The sequence below is a fragment of the Nestor notabilis genome, unplaced genomic scaffold, assembly GCF_000696875.1.
Source record: "Nestor notabilis isolate BGI_N333 unplaced genomic scaffold, ASM69687v1 scaffold23453, whole genome shotgun sequence".
In the NCBI taxonomy this organism is placed as follows: domain Eukaryota; kingdom Metazoa; phylum Chordata; class Aves; order Psittaciformes; family Psittacidae; genus Nestor; species Nestor notabilis.
Window position 1 is genome coordinate 10,112 of NW_009923684.1, and position 13,287 is coordinate 23,398.

Sequence of the window (13,287 nt, forward strand, 5' to 3'; positions counted from 1 at the left end):
GTGCTGCACCTTCATCTCGCTTCTTCCTTCAAGACCCTCAGTGAGCTGAAATGTGTCTGATAGCACAGCTGGGCATTTGGGAATGGATTGTTTTGTCTTTCCAGCAGCTGGCTGTAGCGCTAGCTTCCTCTTTTCCCAGATGCTGTCCTTTGCCATTTGCCAACTTGCAGGAGCGCTAAGCCAGTGCATTAAAGCGCCCAGGCTGAGCAGAACCTGTGCGTGATCAGACCAGAGGAGGTGGGGTGTTCATAAGGGCACTTCAGCCATGAAGTGTCACTTGGGCAAAGCCCTTTGCAGGGGGCAGCATTCAGTGCTTCTGGCGGCCGCAGGGTTTGCTCACGGTGGACGGAGCAGAGCTGCACCCGTAGCTGTCTGCGGCAGCAGCATCTGGGCAGCTCTCAGCTGGGCTGGAGGAGCCATGTGCAGGGCTGGGAGTTGCCAGATCTCGAGGTTCCAGCCCACAGAGCAGGCTTGATGCTGTGCTGATGGGCCTTTATAACTGCTGCTGTCACAAGGCGCTGCCAGAGCCCCTTCCTAGGTAGTGGTACCTCTGGGGAAGGCTGAGGCCTGGCTTTTCAGGACAAAACAGATAAATAGAGAGTGCTCTTTACCTTTTAAACAGAGGGCATTTTGGGGGCTGCCTTGCATTTTAAAGTATGAAACAAACAAGGTAACCAGCTGAAGTTTTAATTGCACAGCCCTATGCCATTTCTTGTTCTTCTGTAGCTGGAGAATGTGAGATACGGTGAGACAGTGCTTAAGTGCGGAGGGGAGGGCTCTGCAAACCATTGCATCTGCACCACGGGGATCAGGCTGCTGCCCCCCCAGCTCCCGTCCACCCCACAGCTCTCCCTGCAGGGGTGAGATGCAGCTGGTTCCAGCTGCAGGCACGGGAACCTCAGAAGCACCGTCTAAGGCAGGAACGTGCAGCTCTGATGGCAGCTGCACGCAGCAGAGGCTTAACAGTGCTGCTGCCTGCAAGGACTCATTTCCAGGCAACAGAAACGAGATGGAGATGAGTCAGTTCTACTGGGGTGAAAAAACCTCCCATCAGCTGAGATGTTTCACGTGAGGAAAGCTGGCGCTTTATTTTGGAAGGTGCCTCTTCCCAGTCCTTCGGTGAAGCCTGTCTCATTGCACTGCACGTGGCCAAGCGCAGGGAGTGAAGATTGAGGCAACTGCTCACCTCTTGTCCTACCAGGACAAGTGTTTCAGTGAAGCCAAGCACAGGCCCCGTTCCCGAGGGCGCCCGCTCTCCCTGGGGTAATGAAACCGGGAACGCGCGTGCGGGGCAGTGCTCGGCCTTGCTCTTCTGAGACCCGCTCCTCGGGTACCAGCCCTGGAAAGGTGGAGGTTCTCAAGGGGCTGCACTCAGGCTGTGCCGTGGTCTTACAGCACCTCCTACAGAGGGCTCGGTGGCTGGGCAAAGAGAGCTCTGCTTTTGAATGAGGCTCAGGCAACCTCAGCCTCGGAAGCCGAGTCATCCGTGATTTCCAGGGACGTGGAAATGGTGATGTAAAGGCACTTGTGTGCTGACGTGGCATTTTTCCATAGATGACTGTGTGAGCCCCTGCACTCAGCACCCTCGGCAAGTTACAGCCATGGGCTTTTGCGAAGGTAGGTAAAGGTTATGTTTAACCTGTAACGTTTTCCATCTCTATGCAGCCTGCGCTATAGCTGTGTATTTCTTCTGCGTTACTTAAATTCACCTCCAAAGTGAAAGCACAGTTGCCAAAGGGCCTGACGGCTATGGAGACCATGTGCTACAGAGAGTGCTAGGAACAGTGTGGAAATCCCTATTGTTACAAGTTACCCTTGAACAGCTGAAATCTTCTGGAATTTATACCACTAATGCCGAAGACCTGGAAGTGCAACTAACCTTTGGAGTGCTGATCTTTACAAGTACTTAATCCTTGCACCTTCATATAAGCATGGGTTTTGTTCCTAAATTTGCACAACAGCACAATGCCATTGAACAGCATGGCTCCAGGTGTGGCAGCAGTTCCACTTACAGCTCTTCTTCTTGCTAACTTTATGGAAAGCTGTCCTAGTGTTTCCAAAGTTCAGTTTTAAGAAAACAGATAATCTTGTTGGCCACACACTATTGGCCTTATCACTAGTGGGTGTTGACAGGCTTTAACTACAGCACTTCTGCAGCTCGTTGTGTTTTGACCCAGGAGGCTCATGACGCGTACAAGTAATATACAACTTGCACAAGTATAATTTAATTCCCAAAGGCAAGAGATCAGTATCTTCACATGGGCATCTAGTGCGATACCACAGGAAGAATGAACTGCAGGCCATCAAAATGGCTGAGTGGTTTTATCATCTTCAGGTACAGGATTTCCCTCCCTCCCTCCCACCTTTCCTTGAACATTTAATGTCAAATTATTAATGTTTACACTTAATCAGTGCAAAAGGACTGGGGCAGCAGGGTTAGTGTACCCTGAGCAGTTACACGTTTTCAGCCAGCTCCTCCAAGGGAGAGCTGATGCTCTGAAGTTGTGCTCTCAGCTAAATGTGAGTCTCTGCTTCCTTTCCGAGCGGCACAGCCGGTGGTTCAGATCATTGCTACGCCGTCAGAATTACTGTTCTTTCACAATTCCCCAGCAGAAGAAATGCCCAGGGAGGGGAGCCGAAAGAACTAAAGGAGGATGTTGTGCCCGTGCCAGGCAGTGAGGGAAAGGCCGTGCTGGATAAACCCCTCATGCACATGCCAAAGCCCTGCAGCACCGCTCCGTCCTTTGCAGAGAGCAGGAACCCTACGTGTGAAGATTCAAAGCAGCCTGAGCTCGTGCATGTTCACGCAGGTGCTGTGTGAATAAGTTCCAAGGCAGAAATGTAAATACACAAATCAAAGGTCTCTGGCCTTTGGAGTGGGGCATCAGTTTATGAAGAGAGACAGAGAGAAGACAGCTAAAAGGGAAGAGAAGGTAAAATCCACACCAAGCATCTTCTCAGAAGCTGGTTCTGTGGGTGGGGGCAAAGCACCTTTGTTCCAAGTTGTGGAACGTGGATAAAACTGTCAGGGAGCAAACTCAGAAAAACCACTTCTGGAACGTCAGGAGCTACAAAAAGCAAAATTTTAAATGAGTTACATTTATTGTTAAAAAATTGACAGTTAGTAATGGTCACATGAACACCAGGGAACTGTATCTACATTTCCTGACATCAACATGAGCGGCACTGGGGTTTTTCTGTTTGTTTTCTTTCACGTATACAAATCTAATGCCAGATAAAAAAATACAGAACGGAACTGAAACCCAAGACACTGTGAAACCAACACTGTTCAAAACTCAAAATTCAACCAGATGTATCGGAAAATAAATAATTTCTACCTTGCTTGTTAAAAAAAAAGACAACTCACCAACTGCTTTCGAAGCAGTAACAGCTTTAAGACCATTCTCAGAAGTGTTTCATAAATAATCACCCCTTGATTGTCTGTTAATGCAGCATCTCTCAGTCTTAGCTGGGGTCTCTATTTAGGCCATACAGTATTTTGTTCAGACACAGTGTTTTGTGTTCTCCCCTACCCCCCCCTTTTATTTAGGTACAATTGAGTATAGCATATCATGCTGGCAAAACTCATGCAGATGACATAGCATGAAGCAGAGCAGAGCTTAAAATCACCTGTTTAAAAAACAAAACCAAAAGCAAAACAAGGAATGTAGTGTTAAAAAAATCACGATTATGAAAAAGCCACTATCCAGTCTCATGGACAACCAAGACGATTCCAAATGTTCTCTCACAGTTGTCTCATCTACTACGAGTTGTTTAAATATGTCTTCCCTTCATCCAAATTCATTTCATTCTCAACTGTTTCCACCAGGGACAAGTAAAAAAATAAAAGGTTAATTATTAAAACTAGTCTCTTTTCCCTTTTAATGAAAATAACCATTTTCCAGCTCCCTGACTGTGCATCTACTTTTAATCATTATTTCAAATAGAGAAACTTACGAATCTGACATATTCGACATCTCCCGATGCCACGACATTTAAAACACTCATGACAACACCTGGGTTAAATCTCTGAAAATAGAAATGGTTCTTGAATCGACTTCAACATCTGAAAAAGGCCACATCTTTAAACCTTCAGACCATTTCCACACAAATTAGAAGCCTAAGGGACACTTACAACTACTAAGCAGGCAAATGAGCCTCCAGATGATTCTCTCTCATAGGCAACTGTGCAATTTACAAACTCCTCCCAGGGAAGCTGTCACCAGAATCCCTTCCCCTGGCCGTGTAAAACACAAAGGCAACTGGTTTTAGAAGCCTTTTTAACCTTGCACTTGGAGCCTCAAAGGATCACCATGTTAAAGAAACATTTTCCAGAAATGTCTCTCTTGACAGTTTTATGCATGTTATTCCTCCATACCCCCCCCGAACAGTTTCACTGACTAAATAAACTGTTTTCCAATAGTCTCTTCAGTAAAGTGCTTGTTATTACTCACAAAAAAATAAAATTAAAAAAAAGAGAAAGTGCTATTTGAGTCTTAAGATAATTTCTTTTTTCTGTGAAAAACTGCCTGATATAGCTTTCTTTTATTCATTTTTACATAAAGCTGAAATGAAACCTATCATCTCTTGTAAGGATACTGGGTTACTCATTTTGGTGTTTGGCAGTAGGCGAGATGCCCACAGAAGGTGGTGGTGACACACTGGAACTGTAGTGCAGAAGGTAAACCTTCTAGATGAAATGGAAGGCATATGGAGAGCTCCTACTAGAATCCTTTCATATTTATATACAAATATAATATATATTAAATATAATATAAAAATAGCTATATTCTTTTTCTCTGAAGTTATCATAGAAGCTTTTCTTCAAATCCTCACCCATTGCAGGCAAACAACGTGTCTCCTAAACTCGATGCAACTATGCTGCCTTTTCACTCCATTACATATCACCAGCCCATTTCTTCATAAATCCAATCCTCTCCTTAACAGACTCCTTCCCTTCTGTCAGAGTCAACCCCTAAAGGTTATGCTCCAGAACCTGCAGCATCACAGCATCCGTTATCACGCTATTTATTAGGATGTTGCAAATAAGTCTATGACAGTGGTAAATGAGTCAGGCAGAAGCAAAAGGCTGATTAAGAAAGAGGTGATAGTCTGGTCCTCTTCCCACTAAAAATCAAGGACAGGTCGGCAATTGATTCAGCAACAGGAGAAGCTGCAGAGCCTTTAGATCCATGCTTTGTAGTCACTACCTGTGAAACAAAGCATCTGCATACTTGCACAGAATCAGGACCGAGTCCTACATACTCGCTTTTGTTAGAAGTTTGCCTGATTTGTGGCAGGAACTTTTCAAACATGTGCTATATTTTTCCAGTTTCTATGAATTTCCCCATCTTCTAGACTCTCCCTACTAGCTGGTAGTTCTGTAATTGAATGACCCCTCTCTGAGGTTACAAAAAGCTTCTTGATCAAAGCATACATTTCTATCGTTCTCTTTCAGCAGCCATGCTGTCTTCATCATCTAAGTCCTCCCTCACCTCGTTTAGCCTTTTCACTGACAGACCTATAGCAGCACACCAGAGTAGCTGAGAAGGGGGAAATGGGAAGTTTAAATGAAGCTTTATATAAAAAGCTGCACCATTAACCTCCTGGCTGGGATCTCTATTTTCTGTAATTCTCAGTATAATAGCTTAATAAACCTACTTTTCCCCTATTCAATAGTTTAACAGCACTATTAAAGCTCTTCCAGTTTTCTTTTTTAGTGCTATATTATAATTGGTTATTTTTTTTATCTATCTAACCTATTTTCCACTAAGCTAAAGTACTGATAGCACAGACCTCTCTAGTCAAACGCAGCTTCATTTAGGAACAGGTGGAATGGCAGAGTAGGGATAGAAGAGCAAGGCAGGATTTCCTCACACAGAACTTTACACAAACAAGTTTCTGAAAAGTATTCCACCCCAGAGAATGGCAGAAATCCCTTTATAGAAGGGGAGTGTTCCTTGCTATGTTTGGTATTGGCATCTGTTCCTTGCTCCAGGTTGCAAGAGGTTTCTTGGAGCAGAAAGCAATCTGATTCTCTTTGGTACCGTTTCTCTCTCACTCTCCTTTCTTGTTCACTGCTGTGCTTTTTGGTGCCAAATGCTTGCCTCATAACTGGGGAATAACAAAGATCTAATGATAGAACACATGCAGAGGCAAAGGCTAGCCTCAAAATGCAACCAACATGCTCGGCTAAACTGGCAACACCTTCCTGCAGGTTTGGTTCACCCAGCAATACAATCAAACTGTTTCGTAATACAAAACAGTCCGTCACCATTTGGTTACATTCATTCCAACTCCTCCTCAGTATTCAAGCTTAATCCAGCTTTCTCTCCCTAGCACTAATTTTAACTGCTTTTACCATTTTCGGTTTTAATTATCAGATCTATCAGCATTTCTTCGTTTTCCTCTGAAGTTCTGGTTTCCACAAACTAGTGCCATAAAAACCTACTGAACATTTACTTAAAATAGCACATCATAGCTGTTGGAACTTTTTATTTTCTTTATAGAGTGAAGTTCCCTTCTGAAGTCTTAGTTCAGTGATATCTCTTAAATCAATAGCCTGGTAGTGTTGAATGCAATCATGATCTCCCCCAAAGCACACTTTAAATGCTATGAAGATGATTAAAAATAGAACACCCCAAAACAACAACAACAACAAAAAGATCAGCTTAATATTCCTCCTCCTGCAAAAGGAGTTCTGTACTTTAGATCTTTTAATCTTCTAAGAGTATTACCTTCCACGTCTGAGATTTGAGAGACTCCTCTGTTTCTGGCTAGTGTTTGAGGGGGAGTACCAGTCCAAAATGTTCATGGTCTCAACTCAGACCACTACTGAAATCAACACAATACAGAAATATCTATGAAGTAGATACACAAGTTTGGTTGACAATGTACTAAGACTTCAAAATTGAAAATGGTTACAGATTCAAGACATTGTAATTCAAATGTTTAGCATTATCACCTGAATTAAAATCAAGGCACTATGGGTTTTGTTGTTGTTGTTAAAATGACCCTGAATCAATTCTAATTTTTGAAGGAGAATAAAAAGATTCCAACATATTTTAACAAGTTACAATTCTCACCACAGAGAAAGTGGTTAAAAAGTGCCCAAAAGGTTATTAAATGTAAATATATTTTTGTGCAAATTACTCCTATAACTGAAACATTCTTGAAAATTATTGTCTTTTTTTTTTTTTTAAACCTTTTACATAAATATTTCCAACTATGAACTATATCAAAAGATAGCTTTGGGGAATAAAATTCCAAACCATCCACAAGAAAGCAGTGCAAATTCCTATTTTTGTTTTTCAAATAAAATGATGAATCAATTATGAAATGATGGATGATATTCATGAATCTGAATGTCCTGAACCCTGATGCATGATCACCAGTTCAAACAGCTTCATCAATAATTTAACCTCAAGAACAACTAACCAACACACTAAACCTCACCGAACAAACCCTGACATCACAGACAAAGCACAAACAAGAGACTTGTGCCCACATTAAGGGTGAAAATAATGATGCATCATGTTGTAAACAAAAGGGTAGAACAGAGGAAAACATTAGTCTGAGTATGGCATGAGAATTTAGGGAAACATATTCAAACCTACAAATAACAGATTACATTTTCATGCATCATATAAAATATTTTGCTCTTTCTCCTTTTATGCAGACATATACACAATATTTTACAGCATCTGTACAACAGAGAACTGGATTTCACACAACATTTTCAAAATATTTACTGTCCTATAATCATCTGAAAAAAATTAGATGGTTTTTGGACTATATTCCTGGCTTTTTTTCTTCTGCTAATTCAAACAATTGCCCCAAGTCCATATTAATACTTTAAAAATGTACAGGACTGATAAAAATACCAATATTTTCAGCATCCCTCTCATTTCAGTCACATTTTGAGATTTCACCCAGACAAATCAACACATGGCAGCAAATCCTTTAGAACAAGAAACACGGGGCAACTATCAAAGTTGGCCATGTCCCCATCATCATCTTGTGGCTTTTCTTAACAGACTCCAGAAGTTAGAAGCTGATCTCAACACTGTGGTGTTAGAAAGCCTTCGTACTGCTACCTCTGCAGCCTCAGTGCAACTGCTGGCGGAGCAGCCCCCTCCCTGGTAGTTCGCCTCAAGAAGCGGCAGAGCCCCCCGCTATTGTGGCTGTACTTTGGAAGGATCAGTCATCTTGTCAGTTCTGTGTCGAGAAAGTGGCTGCTGCTGCTGCTGAGGCTGATGCTGCTGGTGGTGGGACTGAGTAAAAGTGCTTTGTTGTAGTGGGAAAGCAGCAGAGAGGATAAGCTGAGCTGACTGATTTCCATGAAGTAACCTGGATGTCTAGAACATGGAAATAAAAGAAGATTATTTTTCCTGCTGCATGGAGAAACTGCAGGCCTGGCTGCTTTCTAACTTTTCGTAAGAGCTCAATCAAACTAAACTTCTGATTTCGTCATTTATGCTGAGCAAACAATGCAAAGATTAGTTCATACAGTAAGTTAATTACAGCATCTGACCAATTATCAAAGCAGCTGTAACTGGTCTTTCTAATTTCCCATGACAACGGGTAGGAACACATGGCAATTTGTCTCCATTTCAAACCACAAGAGCATAACAGGGCTTAAGGAATTCATTTGAACAAATGCAGGTGGCTGTCATTGCAATCACATGGGAAAAAAAGTGCATGACTTGGCACAGATCACATTTATCCCCCCCAGCCAAAATGGACATTCAAAGAACCTGCCGCATTTGCAGACTCAAACATCCCCTTTGCAGGAGATTTATTACTACTGGAAATATTACTTAGTTTTAATATTAACCTTCCTAGAACCAAAGAAGAAAAGCAACTAAGGAGAGGTACAAATGCCACTGGATATCTCAATCCTGAGACATGTTCTGCAGCAGAAATTAAACTACAACTGCTGCATCTACAGATCAGACTGTAAGAAGGCCCAGTGAGCAGAGGCAGGAAAAGCACTTTTCTCCCTTCTTTAAGAGCATCTGCTTCGCTCCAAATTCTAGCGCTTCAGTATTTTGAATACAAACTAGTAACTTTTGCTTTGAAAGAAATTCTAGGACACAAACAAACTTTTGGAGATCCTCTGTTTCAACCGAATTAAGCCAAAATTGTTCAAACTTTTAAATAGAGAAACAGATACAGACACTGTCCACCTGCTTAACACCACTGTTGTTACAGTATTTATCTGACTTGTCAAAGAACACATTCAAATCTGCACTCTGATTTGATTCAGTTCAAGAGTCCTCCCACTACGTAAATGAGTGCTGAGATTCAAATCACTAGGTATCCCTCACATATCTTGAGTCAACTTGCAGCTGAAAAGCCTTTGCCTGATGCATGACTGAAATCTCTATGTTGCCATGAAAGATTTTTTCAGCAAGTATCTTCTGTCAATGACATAGTGAAAGAAAATTTTCCTCAGCCCTAAACTGAACTGTAACCATTCCTCGTGCATAGAAATGTAGATTAAACCTCCAATTACTTACTGCATTTGTATATATCCCACCTATGCACACAATCCCAAATTTAGTGCAAATGGGAGACCACACACAGTAAGAAGTATTTGCAAAATAAGGATTTATTATGTATACTCTTACAGAATAATAATCATAAAAAATTAAGTTGACATTCCCAGAGTAGTTTAAGAATATTAAGAATGTGTACAAAGTACACTGTGATACTTACATGGACTTTTATCTTTCTTTGGAGAAAGCAACTTAAGAGGCCAAATTAAGATCTTTTAACCCATGTCCTCTTGGAGGCACTTCCTCTGTAGGGTTCTAGCTACCACTACATCTCCCGCACCAACATCACTTGCTGCATGAGCTGTGTGTCAGCAATTAACTGCAGTCAACAAATGGCAATGGATTTCCCACCAATTCTTTTTGTCTTCTGGTTCTTTTCAAGATTTCCTATCTCTAAATTCCTTGGGTTTTGCCTTCCTTCTCTTTTGATCCAATCTCTCTTCTTTCTCCACTAAACCAAGGTTCTTCTCTACTCTCTGCTTACTTGCTGCTCCTGTCTTATGACAGATGTTCATGCCTCATGTTACGGGGACACATCTTGCTTTAGGCTGCATGCTGCTTTCCAGACTGACCAATTCTGAGATCATCTCTCATACCTTCTTGCATTAATATGTGAATGCAAAGAAAATGCAAGCAGTTTTAAAGGGAAACATCTGTTTCTTCATCCCATGCTCAAGTAAGAACATCAATTCAAAGATACAAAATACGGCAAAGCAGTTCAATTGAAGGAAAGACTACCTCTCCTTCAAGTATTAAGATTCTAGAGAACGGCTACTGAGTAAACTTACCTCATGCATCACGCTTGTTCATAGGTTACTATTTTAAGCACTCTGTTTTCAGATAAAGCACCCCTAGGATAACCTAGCAATGCTGAAGTGTCAGAACTTGGAAAACTTTATAGAGAATGCTGCATTACCTGTAGGAACTGCTGGGTGTGCTGGGTCAGCTGTGGCTGAGCTGGTTGCTGAACTGTGGTGACCTGCTGCTGATGGTCTTGCTGGCTTTGCTGCTGCTGCTGCTGCTGTTGCGTTATTGACAAAGTCTGTGGCTGCTGCTGTTGGGCAGCAAAAGTGGGATAAGCTGTCACTACCTGTCCCATAAACATAGTACTCGGTACCATTACTGCTCCACATGCTACAGGGGCTGTGACAAGCTTTGTTACAAGTTGCTGACCTTGAGAAAATCTGTTAATAGAAAAAGAAACAAAAACATGTGAAGTCCCTTTAGGAAAAAAAACATATCAAGCATCACACGCCCTTGGGAAATGCAGTTTTGTCAGCTTCATACTCTGCTCTAACACCATGGGCTTTGACAAGCCTGCAAACATGCTATTTTGGGAATAGTTTAGTTTAAGTTGTACCCATATATAGTTAATAAGTCATATGATTTTTTTAATGCTTCATTATAGCAAGTCATCTGAATACTGCTCTTGGAGATTTACCTGATTTGTCTATCCTGGGTAAAACTCGTTACTGCAGCAGCATTCTGGTTGTTGTTCTGTGGTAAGCTAGAAGGAACCTGGACCACATTTCCTGTTGTTGGCTGAGAAATCACCATAGTGTTATACAAAGGTGCCGAGACTGTGTTCTGTGACTGGCTGGCAAGAGAAGACTGTTGATTGTGCCCACTAAGAACATTTTGTTGATTATGCTGAAAAGAAAAATATTTTATGAGATCGTGATTTGAGAATAGCCAGGTACTACAGCTGTTCTCACTGGCATGGCACGCACTTCACAACTGCCAGCGTCCCTCTATTACACCTGAATTCTTAATTTAAAATACACAGGTATTTCTAGTGACTGAGCAGCTGGAGGTGGGACTGGCCCCCAGACATCTGAAAATCTCCTAAATTAACTTCTCTATCTGTGCAGGTTATTTTTTTCCTTATTTTTCAGCTACTTGCATATTGTTTGTTCAAGATCCTATTTTCCCCTCCTTTAGCATCTCTGTGCCAGACTCAGACTAAGAAGTGCACATCATATCAATCTATTTCTTACTTGAAAGTTTGGAACTAGCTTACTTTTGAGATGGTAATACTGTCTACCACTAGTCTGCCTCTTCACAAATCTTGAAAAGAAAGTATGGAATTTGGGTAAAAGTACAGAGGGTGACCACAGAGATGGGAGGGGTAAGGAGCCTCCATACACAAAATGGTCAAGTCTATTAGAATTGTTCAACTTGAAGAACAGGCTTTCTATGGAGAGAAATGTAACAGAGGACTTTTGAAATCATTCATGACTGAGAAGATGAAAAGTGAATTGCTGCTCAGTGTGTTTCCCAGTATAGGAGCTGGGTGGCAAGTTTGAAAAACAAAACATTATCATGTATCACAAAGTAAAGCTGTAGAACTCACTATGAGATACTGTGGATTTCAAAAGTTTACATGGAATTGAAAGAAAGTGAATAAACTCACAGAAGAAAATGGCTATTACATTACAGATGTCATACACCTCTGGCATCTGACTGAAACTGCTGAAGAGTAGAAAAGTAAACTGCAGAAGCACCAATATATGCTTGTCCTGTTCCTATGCTTTTCTAGTTATTTGCTGTCTGGACACTGGGTTTCAAGCTCACCTTGTTATCTCAAGTTATATGTTTGTTTTATCAACAGAAAATCCACAGACATTCAAAAAAAGGCAAGCTAAAAGTTTTCTTGATACTAGTCTTTCAAAAAAGCTACTTATGATTTATTTACACGTCTAAGTCTTAGATAAAAACAAGATCTGAAATTGCATTATCAAGAACATGACTGCATTTCAACCGAAAACTTGGAACGTGAAATTAATACAACTCAAAGGACATTGTTAAAAAAAAAATTGGGAGAACGTCAGGGAAGCAATTGTTGTGTTTCAGCTGGTTTTCAGCAGATATTGTATCCAGCAAAATCAAGAATGAGAATTTTACCTGTGTTGCAGTACTCTGCAAAGGCTGTTGCTGTATCATGTGTGAAGTACTTAAATGGCCCGTGTTCATCCCACTTTGAGTCTGATTAGTCTGAACAACTTGACCTTGCATGTTTACTGGTGTAAGCTGCTGAACATTTGAAGAATTTCCAGAAGCAAGCTGCACAGAACCAAAGTTGAGTCCAGAAGTTGACTGCTGCAAGAACATCTTGAGAAAAAAAAATCCACAAATTAGCTTTTAAGCAAAATCTGTAACTTGTTCAAGCTGTTTTAGAGAAACTAAATTTCAGTATTCAAAATCACTGTAAGATTAACAGTGATTAATAATTTAGTTTCATTTTTAGTTTTATTTGGGTGGGACTAGATGATGCCCAGAGGTCCCTTCCAACCCTAACAATTCTTCGGTTCTGTGATCTTAGTTATTAGAAGTGTTGAAACAGCACTGCAACCACCAAGAGCAAAAGGCCTCTCTCCCATATAGGGTCAGTATTCAGAGACTCTGCTATAACTGGTAAGAATCAGAATCCTGATTTCTAGAGCCCTAAAGAGTAAAGTTTAATATTTGTTCTTAAAGAAAAAGTTCTATTTAGAGACCAAATTGTAATGTAGTCTACAACTGTCTAAAGACAAAACATATTGGAGATCATATTTCTCTTTGTAGGATTTCCATCTGAACTTTCCAGCATCATTGCAATAAACTGAATTCAGCACAAAAACATTTGAGTCTTCACAAAAAATTAGGCCAAGATTACAAGAAAGGGTAATAAAGTAGCACAGATGTGTAGCATATTAAAATGCTACATTAATATATTAATATTAAAATA

General features: G+C 41.1%; 1 protein-coding gene across 1 annotated transcript; it reads right to left on the minus strand.

The window, feature by feature from the left end:
* Positions 1-7,196: 7,196 nt before the first annotated feature.
* Positions 7,197-12,679, minus strand: CLOCK (clock circadian regulator). Its single transcript, XM_010012278.1, has 4 exons — positions 12,465-12,679; positions 11,002-11,210; positions 10,477-10,744; positions 7,197-8,357 (listed from the first exon to the last, which is right to left on the minus strand). Exons 1-4 carry the CDS (start codon positions 12,669-12,671, stop codon positions 8,175-8,177), a joined length of 867 nt encoding a protein of 288 aa, XP_010010580.1. The 5' UTR covers positions 12,672-12,679; the 3' UTR covers positions 7,197-8,174.
* Positions 12,680-13,287: the final 608 nt, after the last annotated feature.